This window comes from Pezoporus wallicus, unplaced genomic scaffold, assembly GCF_028554395.1.
Source record: "Pezoporus wallicus isolate ANWC-B61680 ecotype Strahan unplaced genomic scaffold, APGP_CSIRO_Pwel_v1 contig_2492, whole genome shotgun sequence".
In the NCBI taxonomy this organism is placed as follows: domain Eukaryota; kingdom Metazoa; phylum Chordata; class Aves; order Psittaciformes; family Psittacidae; genus Pezoporus; species Pezoporus wallicus.
In genome coordinates, this window is record NW_026637796.1 from 2,589,672 (window position 1) to 2,605,516 (window position 15,845).

The 15,845-nt window shown below is 39.3% G+C and overlaps 1 protein-coding gene across 1 annotated transcript; it reads right to left on the reverse strand.

Annotated features, from left to right (window-relative positions):
- Nucleotides 1-284: 284 nt before the first annotated feature.
- KLF3 (KLF transcription factor 3) lies at nt 285-14,861 on the reverse strand. Its single transcript, XM_057407601.1, has 5 exons — nt 14,718-14,861; nt 7,378-7,873; nt 6,772-6,922; nt 2,186-2,346; nt 285-1,028 (listed from the first exon to the last, which is right to left on the reverse strand). Exons 1-5 carry the CDS (start codon nt 14,772-14,774, stop codon nt 847-849), a joined length of 1,047 nt encoding a protein of 348 aa, XP_057263584.1. The 5' UTR covers nt 14,775-14,861; the 3' UTR covers nt 285-846.
- Nucleotides 14,862-15,845: the final 984 nt, after the last annotated feature.

Here is a 15,845-nt window from a genome sequence, read left to right on the forward strand (position 1 = left end):
ATGAGGTGTGGTATGTGTCTTTGAGTATCATTTAATGCCATATCATAGGAGAGTACCATGTGTTGCATCCATATAGTTGCACAGAAACCAGACATACAGTGTCACACAAGGTCTTCATTTAACAAATCCACCAGGGCATGATGCAATAAAAACAAGGATATATACTACACTATAATACAGAGGACAGAGGACATTGGTTTAGATGCACAATATTATGTATGGAGCAATTCCTGCCAATTTTTCTTCTTCATTGAGGTAAATGATGCTATGACTCAATCTGTCTGTAAAGTAATTTCATTGCTTGGATTTATTTCTATGATGTTATTCACTGTTTGGGCAGAGGGGACTCCTAAATCAGGTTTCTTTCTAGAACTGTTTCATCAACCATGTTGCAGAACTCAACATGGCTGGGAGAGTCCATTCATTGCATTGTTGAGCATAAAATGATTGTATTCCTTACAGGGCACATAAATAAAAGTCTCTGGCAAGGACTAGCATTTTGAATATTCAAAACATTTACTACTTTATCAGTATATGCTGGGTTGAATATATGAAGAAACCAACAAAATCTGTTAGTCTACAAATTCCCTTATTCACAATGGAATACTTTAAACATACTGTCTGCAGAAAGGGTTTGCTTAGCATCCCCAGGAGAAAGAAAACAAAAAGTGTTCACATTCTTTAGGTCTGACCCGTGGCAAGAACATAGAAGGGTTAGATAACCTCTGTTACTGACCATAGGTAAGCTTTTAATGGTATAAACTCAGAGATTCAGTCCAGCTGAATCCAAAATAAAATGCATGTGTACAAAAAAGAAGTGTGAGAGGAGTCAGGGACAGAAGACATTCAGACTAGCATGTGGCGTTTTCTGTGGAGAGCAAGGTGGTCTGAACGTGAAAAGCTACGGTCACAGTCTGGGCACTGAAAAGGTTTGATGCCGGTATGCTTGCGGAAATGCCGCGTTAGTTCATCAGAACGGGCAAACTTCCACGTGCAGCCCTCCCAAGTGCATTTGTATGGTTTTTCACCTGGAGAAAGAAACACAGAAGTGGGGATTTAAGACACAAACAAAGCAGTTAAATATCTGACAGGTTTATCCTCTTGCCTTGTCAAATTTCAGCAAGTACTTTAATGCTTACTCAAAACGCCGCCCTCCAAGCAGCACCAGGCTGCACAGCACTCAGTGCTAGGAACTGTCTAGTTGAAAGCAACAGATCAAAAATTGCTTCCTGCCACAACTTATTTTTTTATTGTCTCTCTGCTCCCCTCCTTGCCATATCAGCACTTGGTTTGTCTCACCAAGCCCAGAAGTGTGAAGGTTTACACATTTGTTCAAGTATTTTCAAAACCAGAACACCATATTCTAGATTAGTTGGGGGAAAGGACTGGTGCTACCATTCAGCACAGCAGACAGAGAACTTGTGACCTCTTAAAGTTACTGTAGTGTAAGTAACTGGCACCACTATACCAAGTAGCTCAACTTAAAGCCTCTCTCAACCATTACTTTGTAATATGTGATCCTTCTCCTTAATACCATCATGCTGTCTAACAGCTGAAGGGCTGTCTTGATGTAAGACAGACACGAATGGGGCTCCCTTTTACCTAAAAGTGTCCTGTATCTTTGTAAAAAACTTTGATGTATTCAGCAATGCCAAGATGTGTATTTCTACAGAGAACAGAGATGGGGATGTGTTTACTGGAACACTCACGCAGAAAAGGCACTGTTGAACCAGGCGCTATCACATCCACATGAAGCAGATGTGTTTGTATTTGGCACATGGTCTGGACTTTTGCAAATGGGTTACTCCCATGGAAGTCTCAGTCAAATTTAACAGTCATGTAAGAGGTGAGGTACTGCAATTTGAACTGATTTGGTGTTTACAGGGTGTTTACAGGGTGTGCAGATTTAAGCAATCTGCAAGCAACTGGACAAAAAATGAGCGAAGAGCCAGTGAATGTAAAGCATACCCTCATACACCATGATCCTGCTTTGGCTTTACAGTCTCTTGTTGTAGATTTTTCCTGCTACATCCTCCATCTTTTGCTCAGCCTACAATTACATTCAGAACAATGCCAAATCCATCCTCTCTCATTTTATTTACATCTGGCCATTAGCATAAACTGAAAGTGTAGCCTACCATTTTACCATAGACTTGATGAAAGGAAAGCATAGCAATGCTCAAACCTGTATGGGTTCTTCTGTGAGCTTTCAGATGGGAGCTTTTAGTGTAGACTTTGTTGCAGCCTTCATAATCACATCGATGTATTCTACGTTTTCTCTGTGTGTCTGGAGATTCCACAGGTAAAGGTCTCTTTCCTGGCTGAACTATAACTGAAGGGTGATTCCTGCAAAGGCAAACTGCATGTTAAAAATGAGAAACATTCAGCACAGCAAAGCTCAGCTCAGATGATTCATGACAGAGCTCTCTATTCACTACCCCTCTGTCTCTTGGCAGAAAGAACAACATTACATGCATGTCGAAAAATTCAAGAGGGTTTAGCAAATTTTGTGTATTCTAGCAGAAATGTTTCAAAATGTTTACTCACTTTATGGCATGATGTAGCCATTTTTACTACTCCCTAGCTTTTTTTTTAACCTTATAAAGGAAAAAACCATTCAAATTCCTGTTTTTCAGAGTCAAATTTCTCAAACTGAGTTCATAGCGAACTTTTCTTGTATTTGTTCACAATTTTTCCTCTTCCTTCCAATGCAGCTAATTCGCTTGCAATTGGAAACAGCTATTCCATATTATTAAAGAAATTGTATCTTTAGGGTTTCAAAGCAGAACTCAGTCTTTATTGTTCCAGCCACTCCTTTAGAGAGTAATTAAGAGTTTCCTGTTTGGTGCTGGCAGGAGGGTGCGGCCTCCCTGTACCACTGACGTCAATTCCTAAAAGCAGAGTTCAGCCTGAGTGGCACACCCACAGGATGTCTGCAGTTGTCCCTCCACCTTCACAAACATTGGTTTTTGCTTTTGAAGCCCACAGGTACGCTGCAGGTAAGACATGTACCAACTACATATGGACTCCTGTAAGAGACAGAACTATACACATTCACGCATGTGCAAACCCATCCAGCTTCTCAACAGGTGTTGTTGTGGATATTCAGGTTTGAACAACACCCCTGCTGCAGAACCAGGGACAACCTTGGTTATTTCTTCCATGTCAATGTTAGAAAAGGAAATAAATAAGTTCATCAAAATGGTATGTGGCATTACAAATCTTGTAGCTGCATTTTTCTAACCATTAGCAGATCTGTATCAGTGCTTTTAATGTATTTTTTAGCTTTTAATTGAAACTTAGTATATGATGTGCAGGTATTACCATTCCTTGTTGCAAAACTAGCTCCTCCGTGTGACAGAAATAAGCTTTCTCGAATTCCCATCTTTCCCCTAGTTGCTGTATTTCACATTTCTTTACTGATCAAATTAGATTTTATAACTATATAATGCACTAGGTTATATCAGTTACTTAAATAAAGTTCCTTTAGGGCCTAGTTTTCAGAAACGCTGAATACCCACTTCTCTCATCAAAATGAAGGGCACATGCTAAAGACAGAAAATCTGTGCGTGGTTTAACAAGAAAAAAAATCCTGTTGTTCTCCATAGCAGCAGGATGGGAATTACTGATGTGGGTAAAGTTAAATTCTGTTATTTATTCTTTTACTAGAGTTACAAGCTTCAAATTGGTAGCCAAATCCTCTTCCTTCGGAGTTTCTGTGACTGTTGAGTGATGCATTCTTCAAGTGCATGCTAAATCTAGCTAAAAATACTGTAATGGCAGGAAACCTCAGACAGTGATGTTAGACACAGATGTACATACTCTCACATAAGAAAGGAAAGCTTTTAGCTTCCAAAGAAATGCTTCTCTAAAGCAATACTCCATTTTAACACTGTTGCATACTAGTCTTTTTGAGGAAGCTCTGGCTTAAGAGAGCAAACAGATCTGATTTAAATGCCTGTGTGCACAAGCTAGTCCTGGACATGGTAACACCTGGAGAAAGGGAGAAAGAGGACACTGGCTGCACAAGATTTGTGATGGTTTTCAATCTAAGAGTGTGTAAAAAAAGTGCTGAGGATTTGTCTCTTTCTCCTTCTCCCTTTAGAGAAAAGGAGGCTGGCAAGACACAGTGTTACCAACAACCAGGCAGGGCATGGCAGCTCTAAAAAATGGCTAAGGCAGTGTCAAAAATCAGAGGTAAATGAAGTAAGCGCCAATAATAAAAGCACAGCTCTAATTCTTTCATTCCCTCTTACACAACCAAATACAAATTCACGTAAGTCTAACCATTTAAGTGCCATTATTTAATCAATAAGAGTATCTATCTTCCAAAAAATCATGTTACAATTTCCTCCTTCTTTATCAACAGACCACACTATGTTGCCAGCTTAAGTTAGGCTTCAACACTTGCACTTGCAACAAAATACAATATTAATGAGGCTTCTGATATCTGGTCAGAGATTACTACCTCAGGTTTTATTTTAGAAATAACTGCACAGTTACTTCTATTATTAGACATACTAGAAAGTCCAGCAATCCCACAAAAATGCCACCACCATCATATACACACACACAAACACATATGTGTGTGTATGCCTAAAACTAACACTAAAGCTAGATTAGTCACTTAAAAGTGAGACTGAAAGTTTCCTATGTCCCTTTATTGTAGCTTATTAGTGCACCTTGGGCAGTTGGAACCTATGAGAAATGCTAAAAAATCATTGCCAAACCATAGCTCAGAATGCAGAGAGGCTGATGAAGCTGTGAGATAACAGGAAATTTTATAAAGGTCTCACCTTCCAACTTGTGTGATTTGTCTGCCTTTTTTTTTAAATGATAGAATTTACAAACTTCTTCTTGTGAATACAGAACATGAACGATCTGGCTTTAGGAACCAGCGAGAACTGCAGCTCTCCTGGACAGCTAGGAGGCAATTCAAGCCACTACCCAGGACAGGGTCTCCATAAACCTACTGCTCTGCATGGGCAAGCAGAGGAGACGCTTTGGGAACATGGACTATTCAACACTACCTACATGTTACACCAAATTTTATGTTCTTTGCTCAGCGGATGGGTTTCCTGTGGAAACTGGACTCATTGGGAAATAATGCAAGTCACTAATGCAGGTGACAAGTCTGCAGAAGTCTCAGCCCTAGAGGAAGGGTGTGGTATCAGCAAGGAACAGCACTTACTGGTTTGCTCTTGTTAAAGAGGCCTATAACAAAGAACAGAAGTAAACTGAACCATTTGATAGTCCTGACCTACCAGAAGTTAGTTCCAGGTACATACAGACCTGACTCCCTTGTGTGGCAGGTCCATTACAGAAGATAAGTAACCACCTCATATTAGAAGATAAGTAACCACCTCGCTTACTATTTTATGTTTACCGTAATAAAACATGTAAGGTTACTTTTAAATAAACAGCATACAGTTTATAAAAGCCAGCTGGCCACTAGCTGAATTGCAAAGAGCATGCACTCTACAAGCTGTATCTGAGTTGGTTATTAGAGACCTGAAACAAAGGAAGGGTGCCCACAAGATGGCTGTACAGAATGTAGTTAGCCCTGGAGTCATGGTGTGCCTCCTAACCTGGGATGGTCATGAGCAGGAGGAACCAGCTGACTTGTGACGGAAGTGCGGAAGACTGCCTGTTCCATGCTTTCTCCACACTCACACGCTGGTTTTGGGAGTCTGACTTAGAGCCCTTTTTCCCACTCTAGGCGGTGAGGTCTCCTACAACTGCTCTGAGGGTGATGGTTAGCAGGAAGAAAAGGCAGAAATGGATTATGGTATGTATTAGGTCATGTACCATTAGCCCAGCTCAGTTCCAAACTTCAGCTCTTGCCAGAGCCATGCCAGCAGCCTACATACCTGTCCAGAACACTGCCAGCTGAAGGATGAGGTGGGCTCTAGGCCATCCTATGATTTGGTAAGTTGACAGAATTTTCCCTAGGAAAACAGGAAGGGTGCCCATGGCTCCTTACGTATTTCCTGAGAATTTTTTTGTATTTCCAAATATAATATGGCCAGACCTCACTTCTTTCTAGCCCTTGCTCCGCCTTCTGCAAACAGAAGAGTTCTAATGCCTTAAGATCTGTGATCCAGTTCATGCAGTGGCCCCAGTAGTAGCTGTACCAGCACAATGACTTGGTACTGGGGTGGAACTAAGTGGCTGGGAGGAAAGCAAACTTCAGGAACTACTTGAGCTGCCAAAAAACCCACCCACAGAACAATGGCCTCAGGTAAACATGGAATTTCACTGGATATATACAAAACTTGTAGGCCTGAGGGGGTTCTTTCCACTGAACAGCCAAAAGTTATTAAAAGACAAGTCCTCCAAGAAAAGGAAGTCACACGAATCTTTTCAGAGAAAGGTATTTCAGGCAACACAGAGATCAATAGGAAATGTCTTTACAGCTTCTTTCCAGTTTGCTGCTGGTTTTACATAAACAGGTATCACTGGCATATGGAGAGCCCTACCTTCAATGAACTGTAGGACTGAGACTAGCATTACTTTACAAACAGATTATGTAAATGGCAGATCTAGGGGGTTGCAAAGTATAGATACGTAACAACTCCCATATCGCTAAAGAGAGTTAAAAACAGTTGAAATTGCATTTCACAATGGCAGTGGAGGGCAAAGGATGTTTTTCTATATTTTATCACATTTTCTAAAGCACAGCAACACCCCCTCCTACTCCTCAAAACTGGTAACTGTTGCAATGAACTGCTCTTCATTCTGCTGATGTTGGGACTACTGTTAGCTACTTACTCTTGCAACATTACTTGCTGGGGAGACAATGAGGTCATCATTGGAGGTGACATTTGCTCAGGATAGAAGTCAGTCTTCTGTGGTTCACTTCCTGGCTCTACTTTGATTGTCTTCTTCAGCACAGGCTTCTCATAAGACTCAATGACAGGCACTGTATGGGGGAGGGTGGGAGAAGGCAGGGAACATTACAGAACCGTAGAAAATTAAAGAAATAATATATGTAAACATCGGTAGTTAAAACAAAAGAAATCCCCCACCTCAAGATTTAGTGCAACAATTTATATTAAAGTACAAAATCTTCCAGTTTTAGGCTATCTCCTGATGAACTGTAATTCAAAACAATTCTGTTCATTTTCATCAGTCCAGCATTTTTATCAGTCCAAATCTCAGTAGATAAACAGCTTTTGCAGGTATAAATCAGAACAGAATACAACTTTGATTAAGTTTGATAAAATATTTACACAGTAAATTCTATGCCTATATAGTTTAGAATAACAGGAATTATGTTTCATTTCCTAGAATCTGAAAAACACACAAAAAATGCTTGGATATACAGTTATTTTCCCAGATGAAATGGTACAAGAAGAAAACTCTGACAGCACCAACCTGGCATACTACTTGGAGTTTCCATCTCATCTGCAAGAACTGTTGACACCATGATGGGCTGCTGAAGATGGGGAGCATACATAAAAGGAACTGGCTGGACCACAACAGGCTGTATAACTGGGAGTATTCCAGGGCTTCTCAGTCCGTGGCGTGAAAGAGCAGCGGCCATTACAGGTGGGATGGTTATTGGCATGGAAATAGGCTGTACTCCCGGGGGCGATGGTGTAAATTTACTGAGAGGTGAGCTGGGTGAGGACAGAGTCAATCCAGGTGAAGTTCTCCTATGCACAGTCTGGAATTTTAGAGGGGAAGGAGAACTTCCAGTTGAAGGTGGTGAGCTCCGTTTGTTCACCGTAAGGTCTACTGGCTCCATCTGGATTCCATTTGATAGTCCTTCAGGGCTTGAGTAAAATTTATTGTGCAACATACCCGGTGTAGAATAAATGACGCTGTACTTGTTTGGCTTCATTTGGTCCATATAATTGGATGGGTATGACTGTCAGAAGTAGTGGAAAAAGAATTAAAGAAAATAATAAATCAACCCACACGATTACTGCTGAAAAAGAAAGGCAGTTAATAAAACTGAGCAAAATGAGAGAGTTTCAAGGAAGGACTTCAGTATACTTTCTAAATAAAAGTGAATTAAATAAAGCTTAAGATTTCACACAAGGGAAGTTATTCAAGTCCTGATTCACTGTTTCAGAAGCACTATAGAACAGATGATGAAAACAAATCCTCAAGGCTTACTCAACTCTTTCTCCCTTAAAAACTGTTTTTTATATACTAAGCTGCACACCACTTAACTGACCAGGGAGATACATGGTGCTATGTCAGAATATAACTATATACCAAGGATCATGAAGCCAAGCAAAACAGGAGTTAAATTTGACTTAGAATTGCAAGCAATGGGTCCCAATCAACAGTGTAATTGGTAAACAATCATCACTAAAGCAAGAAGTTTTGTATCTGAACCCTACAAGCAACGAAAAATACACAGCTGCACTACGTAAGCAATAGGTGAGAAACCCGAGAGTACAAAAGGTAAATTTTAAACACTGTCCTCCCTTTTTTTTCTTCTTAAAGGAATAAAGCAGCTAACCAGCCAGTCTGATTTTATAAAACTACTACGAGGATAAACATTTGGTGTGCTTGAAGAATGTTCTTGTTAGTGATAGCTATCAGTTCTCTCTACAAGATAATACAAACCGGAAGGCTAATCCTGACCTATGTGACAATCTCCACATTTTAGTGGCAGTAATTTTTGCAAACCAGAAAGTATTTCCATTCATGGCAGAGTACAGTGTTATTAAACAACCATCCAGATCAGTTTTGCATTTGAAACTCAGCTGAAAGCTGGGGTTGTTTAGTAACAGGTAACTTACAATGGAAACCAATTCTAACACAGGAGATACCCATAGGAAATGCAATCCACAGTTTCTTAGCCTTTAGATGTTGTAAATTTTTTGAAATAAAATGCTGTCTTTGGATCCCAGGTAAGTAAGAATTCACATTAAGGCTCAGCAGTTTTGCACTAATGTGAAAAACCTTTGGCACCAAAAAGACTCTGATGAGGGGGTTTAAAAAAAAAAAAAAAATTCACATGGTAGAAAGTGAAAGAGATCAGAAATATAAACCCATTATATTTTTATACAATCATTTCCATGACATTTCAATTATTTTTTCCTGGGATGAAACCTGTAGCAGTAATGAAAACCTGTAGCAATACATCTTCCTGCTTTCCCAACTGCCTTCCCTATGAGAGCCAGTCAGTTGATTTTAAATGTCAATGTTAACTAAAAATATTTTTGCAAAATGACCCAAATGCATTTTTCTTCTTCTCAGTTACTGTTTGAAACAGTGAGTTTAGAAAATATTACATTTTCCTGCTGCATTCATAACACTATGGTAAAACAACAAAGCTGAGTCACCTATTCCATAAAGTGCTCAAGTAAAGAAGCATATACAATGGTGATTAATCTTGAAACAGTAAATATTACATTAAAACCTCTGAAACTTTTATTTATTCTCTTTCTGACTAGTCTTACAAATTCCATCTATACCAATGTTCATCTTTGTAACCGGTTCCTCAAAATTGTATTAAAATTCAATTATTGCAAGCTGTGCTGGCTAAAGTAAGTTCTACAGATTTGCCACCACTGCTGAGGTAAGCAATGAAATTATTAGCATTCTAAGTGATGAAGGCAACTGCATATTGATAGAGTTTAATATTTAACAGTATTTAATATCTACTAAATCTGACCAAGTTACGGGCATAGGCAAAAAGATCAAAGTTTAAACACTTAGGAGATATTAAATACTTCTGTTAAAATTGTCATTTATTGGTTTACAGTACAAAGTCTACCCAGCTTCAATAAACCAAGTGTTTCACCATTCAGCATCAGTGCATTTATAGTGCTGCAGGTTTGCCAGGGATGATCACAAGGTCACTACCTACAAACATTTCTTCCATTGCAAGAATACTAGAAAGGAAAAAGACATTGCAATTTAAATCTTAGTGATTTGGGCAATGGGTCTATTAAAGAATGAACCATCTCCAACCTGTAGCTTTTCTACACAAACAGTTATCCTCTTTCAAGTCTTCAAGTAACACTGGATGTGTTGAAAAAATATCAAACTATTAAAATGTTGGGCAGAGAAATGTAAACTAGAACAGTTAAGTAAAGCATGTTTAGACAAGCAGGACATACTTGAGTATTTTAGGGACTCGGTATTCTACCCCATATGCCTTGCATTATTTTGCATAGAAGTCTGGCACAGATTTAACAGCAGCTAATTTTTCTCTCAGTCTGGGGAAACTAAATCATTTTCCTAAACTCCTCCTGTGATCTGAATTGCTGTTTCTGTCTGAACTGCAGATAAAAGTTGTGATAGAAAAATGCAGTGTGACAAATTATCTGTATTGGGAAGAAAAAGGGTGAAAAAGTTGAGAAGGATGATAGAACAATGAAAAGGCAACTGTCTGCTGTCAGTCAAGACGCTGTTTGGTGGAAAAGTTTTGCTTCACTGGCAATGAAATGTGATTGAAATCTTGTTTGTCTGGAGTTAAGTCACACTTAGATCTATGCCCTGGTTCTGAAGCTGAGCTTCCTGTATCTTTTAGCATAGCAAAGGTTCTGTTTCTAGACCCTTGGGACACAGCAATTGCCATGAGGTTGACTGTTTTCAAATTTGGTAAGTCACTTTCCCTTTCTTTGCCAGGGAAGTATCCCACCGGGCATATAGGATGGGAAAATAAGGAAGACTTCACACTTCCATGTAAATAGGGAGGCATTATCAACCACAAACCAAAAAAAGCCCAACTATCTCTGGTTTTCTAAATACCACCAACTGCAGGAAGCAGGACTTACTTCATAGCCCGCAGAAGAAGTCTTTTCTCACCTGTTCTAGAACTTATGTCAAGTATTCTGGTGGAACAATTGAAAATTTAGTGTAGTTCTTTTATTTGCCTAAAATATTTAAGCTCATACATTTTCCTTGGATTTCTACTGTGGGAATTAACAGTGTATGCAGGAGTTTGGTCTGACTTAGATTTAAAAAAAAAACCAATAAATTCCCTCTTCCCTGTAAATTCTGCTTTCTTAAACATCCCTGTGCAGAATGGCATGTCACTGTGGTAGATCACCACAAAAATGCAGGATTGTATTTCAACAGACATTCCTTTACAGTCTCCATCTAGCTCTTGTTTTATGTTTGCCATCATCACTTTCCCTCTTTGGGTCTTACAAAGCAATTAATTTACCTTTCCTAGCTGTTTGTCCATAATAAAATCCAGAGTACTGAAGTCACAAAGAAACTGGAAAATAAATCAAAGGAACTTCTGATATTTTTGAGTCATATCCATGTGGCTCATACAATTAAACCGATAAATCCAAAAGAGAGAATCGCCATGCTTTTTCTCTTGACAATCTATCAATGATAATGACTGGACACACATGTCACAAGCACATCTATCAGCACCCAGAAGGCCGCTGCTTCCACTAGGAAACAGTATCAAGCACTTACCTGATATAATTTGCTAAATTCAATTATACTTCCCCAGTGAAACACCATCTCTGTTGTACAGGCAAACAGATTTTGAAGCAATTCACCAAGTCTTTTATAAACTACATAACCCTACGAATTTAACTTTAAAATTTAGCCAGCCTCTTAAAAAAACATAAACAGGTGAAGAACCTGCTTACCTACTTACACCATTTGCTGAATCAGTATCATGTAAGAGGATGAACTGTATTTAATCCAAACAATAGCTAATACACAAAAAAACATTCTCACCACATAAAATTTGTATTCCAATACACTACTTAAGAGCTCAACTCCTCATGTAGCACACAGCTATCTTTAAAAACAGGTAAAACAAACAGTTGCAGGACTGATGGAAACACAGAGAAAGGCTGATTGTTTCAATTCAAAGAGAAACCGTAACACCGTTAATCAAAACCGTAATCAAAAAACCGTAATCAAAAAGCAACTTCTTTCACTAAATGGCAACTGGTTTTAGTCCAAATGTTTAAAAAGTCCTTGCAGCAAGTATTTAGGTAGGGCTCAGATGACTTTGTCAGTAGCTCATTAAGAACTATCACAAGATGTGTTCGATAATTCAGTAAATAGCATGAGCTGTTGGTAGAATGATGAAATACTGTGGGTGCGAGCTTCAGTCATCTGAGAAGTATAGTTAATCCTTTCAGTCACACGCCCTGAAATACAGTAGTGTCAAAACTATAATTTGTTTCCTTCTCCCATCCCAACCAGCAGGATTTTTTTAAAGACAGATTTTATATCTATGGACAGTGTATGCTCAGCTAAAATAATGAATAATTCTCAAGGGGCTTAGTTTTTTCGTAATGATACTATCAGAGCGAAAGATACAATACAAATAAATCTTGATTTTAGATTTCTGGGTTATGTCAGCCCGCAGAGAAATGAATGCTATGCTCAGCACCTCCAAAACATCACACTAACAGTTTCTCTTACCTTCCACCTCCTGAAAAGAAGGTCAAGAAAACTAACACAGTGGCTGCTATCTTTTCCTATGTTCTCTACACACCATGATTCCTCCCTTTAAAGGTGTCTCCAGAGTAGTTTCTGCTGGGAAGCTGTGGTGGCAAGGGCTCCAAGGAAGCTTCAAGACCAAGAAATGCTGGGGAAGCCAGGACCTCGAGGGCTTGGGGCTGAACAGCCTGTGTGTGTACACAAGCTGTCAGCCTAAGGGAAACTAGGGTAATCTCCATGACAGGGACCTTGCTCAAAAAATGTCCTTTCCTCTGGAATTTCTGCTTTTCCTTTCCTGCTTTTTTTTTTTCATTATGCAATAACAAACAGGAAATCATACTGATCTGGTAAAATGCTCTGAATAGTCCCCCAATGGCTGGTCACAGTGATGACACTGAGTTATAAGAACACCCAAGATGACTCCAGAGGTCCAACGCATGGAAGGTACTACACCTCTGCAAGAAGTATGTGGTATACAATAAGCCTTGCAGTGCACTTGGCTCAGAAATGTTGCCTTGTTCTTCCCACTGCAGCTCTTCCTGCATCTGCTGTCTGGGGAAGACTGCTCACTCCTCTCCTGGTCAGCCTGTTGAAGGATCAACCCTGTCCCATCTCACAGAAGCACACAGCTGTATAGGGGCAGGATCTTCTGTCTCTCATGTGCATTATCCAAGCCACTACAGAACCTTCTTTGGGAGATGAAGGCACACGTGTACAAAAGACAGCCTGCAGTGTCTCTATAATGATTTCTTGTTGTTTGCATAATGACACTGTTGTAAAAGTGGCCCATTTTCTGCCTTTGATAGATACCATTAAATACCCTTAGATAATTGTAGGTTATCACCACTAATCTTAATCAAGTTATGCAATAATTGTGATTGAAGTGACAGACTGTCCAATACTAAGGCTCTTTCTTGACCCATATACTGTAATTTGTCACACTCTTAGTGATAGATCATGCCTCTCAAGTAAATAAACCCTATGGAAACCATACTGCAACTTTAAAATGCACATATACTTAACTCTCAAAAAGTGTTATTAATAGCACTGAAGAAAACAGACTGCTTACAGATGCATTTAAATTGATGACAATTACTCCACATTTTAAATAAAACAGGAAGCATCACTGGAAGATGCCATCCACCACATGAGTTTAACGTGCTCTATTTATGCACACTGACTTTACCCTTTTAATTGATCAGCCTCTTAGGGGTGTGGTTTCATGTTGCACTTAACCTGATCTTATTGCAGAGGCTGCTGAAAGGGGCGGTCTCATTCCCTTGTCCTCCCCTTGCTCCAGCATTGAGCGGCTGCACAGAATTAAGTCAGATCAGCTTCCTGATCTGACAAAAAATAAGGGTATTTTTGGTGGGTTAGCAATTCTGACCATTAAATGAGCTGATCCAAAGGATCCAGATCACTCTGTGGCCACACAATTGCTTCATGTCATACAAAGGAGACACAAAGCTGGAAAGGAGGAAAAAAAGCCTGAACCTTGCTTTTCAGCAGCAGCCAGCAGTTGAATAGGTGAAGTACACATGAAACTGCTTCCTGAGGCTCTATTTCCCTGGCAGCCTAAATCATCACAATTCCCACTGTCTCAACCCCAGCTACATGTTCCTGCTACTCTTCTTGTCAGACTCCTCTGAGATGACCCTACATACCAAGTTGACAGAAAATTAAACCAATTAAAAAGTCCCCCCATCCCCTTTTTTCCCCATTCCTCCTCTACTGCCCTGGCTCTCATCTGTTCACGTGTTGCACCCATCCTGCCCAGCGAAACAAAAAAAAAAAAAACCAAAAAACCAAAACCACCAAACAACCAAAACCATTCTTTTTTTGTTCAGGATTAATTTTCTGCTGTTCTGAACACAGAGTTAGCCCCAAGCACGCTGTCTAGACCGAGAGAGAAACAGAAAAGGAGACGGTGAGAAGCTGTTCATTTAGTTCAAAGGAGTAACATTAAAAACACAGGCTCTTGCCACTTCACTGTGAAGTCTGGTAACTTAATTTCAACCTACCTCCATCAGCTCTATGAACTACAGAGATCATATTTGCACTGCAACGGCTGAGATAACTTGGATATTATCTCCTCTGCTCTGGGTATGAGGACACCAGAAGAGGTAATGGGGTACGTCATTTAGGGGCAGTATGTTCAAAAACTACAGAAAAAGTTTTCCTAGAATGTGAATTCTGTTGCCCTAAGAGCAAAATACAGCTTCACAGACTTTCCTAAGCTAACTCAAAGCTTAAGAGAAGTCTTAGGATTCATTCAAAGGTGGAAAAACTGTGGAGTCATTACAAAAGCTAATGTATTATAAAAGTCTTACCACTGAAACAGGCTCCATGGCTTCTTGTTTGATTGGGACTGGGTCAAACATTAGCATCTTTTTTATTTCCCTATTCTGATGTCTCTGATGTCCTGGCCTGCAGGGGAAAGACAAGCTGTTAGAAAGCTACAGGAAATCCCCTAGGCAACTTCTGTAGAGAAAGTACTATTTTGTCAGACGAATGTGAATATTTACCCATCTCTAAATAGCATCTTAAATATTTGACAGGGCTTCATTTAAGTGTTTTTGTTGTTTGTTCTCTCAACTGCTATTGAAACAAAGGGACATCTGCTCACCTTAATGGAAGTGAATTTGTATTTTTATTGTGCATGTCAGCATACCAAGATCACAGAATTGTCACTTTCACTACTGTCAGTGTGTAAGGATATCGCAGTCTAGACTAGGCATTTCTCACCAGCATTACAACTTCAGAGCTATCTTATATAAACAAACTGAACTGATTCTGGAGAGGATAAGAGTTCCAATAGGGAAGCTGAAACTTTCACATACATTGACATTGAAATCAACACAAAAGAAAGATTAAAATCCAGGACTAACGTACTGGAGAGGTAAATTCAACATACTGCAATGACTTATTAAAAGATACATCAGTTATTTCCCTGAGATAACAGATTTACTGACAATTCAGTAACGACTTGTGCTCACTATGCAAAAGAAAAGCTCTTCAAAAGACCTGGTTGTATTCTGTGCAGCTTTAATTGTCTTCTCTACACTGTGTTCAACCTCACTTGTCCAATTCTAGCTTATTTAAAAAAAATAAGAAATACATAAAATCAATTTTGACCAGTAGATGGCACTGGAAAGAAACGAATACAGCCAGAGCACATCATCCAATTTCACCCCGCGGAATAAGGCTGCAGGCTCAACAGCAGATCTGTAGCTGTGGCTGGAAAATTCTTCCAGAAATTTAAATGAAAATTTCACGATGTACCTGCTCAAATTAAAACAATTGTAATAAGCCCGCACTAATGAACAATTTTACAATTAACAATCCTGTGTACTTATAGATAAGAATTTGTTAAGAGCTGCCAGAGAAAGATGGCACAAGTTGTTACAAGTCTATCATTAATTATGAAGGTATATGAATAAAGCTGAAAGACTTTTGGA

Coding starts and splice junctions, on each gene's coding strand:
- KLF3 (XM_057407601.1), bottom strand. CDS start 14,774: ATGCTAATGTTTGACCCAGTCCCAATCAAACAAGAAGCCATGGAGCCT. Junction 7,874..14,717: donor CCATGGAGCCTGTTTCAGTG/GTAAGACTTTTA, acceptor TACTTCTGACAG/TCATACCCATCCAATTATAT. Junction 6,923..7,377: donor AACTCCAAGTAGTATGCCAG/GTTGGTGCTGTC, acceptor TCCCCCATACAG/TGCCTGTCATTGAGTCTTAT.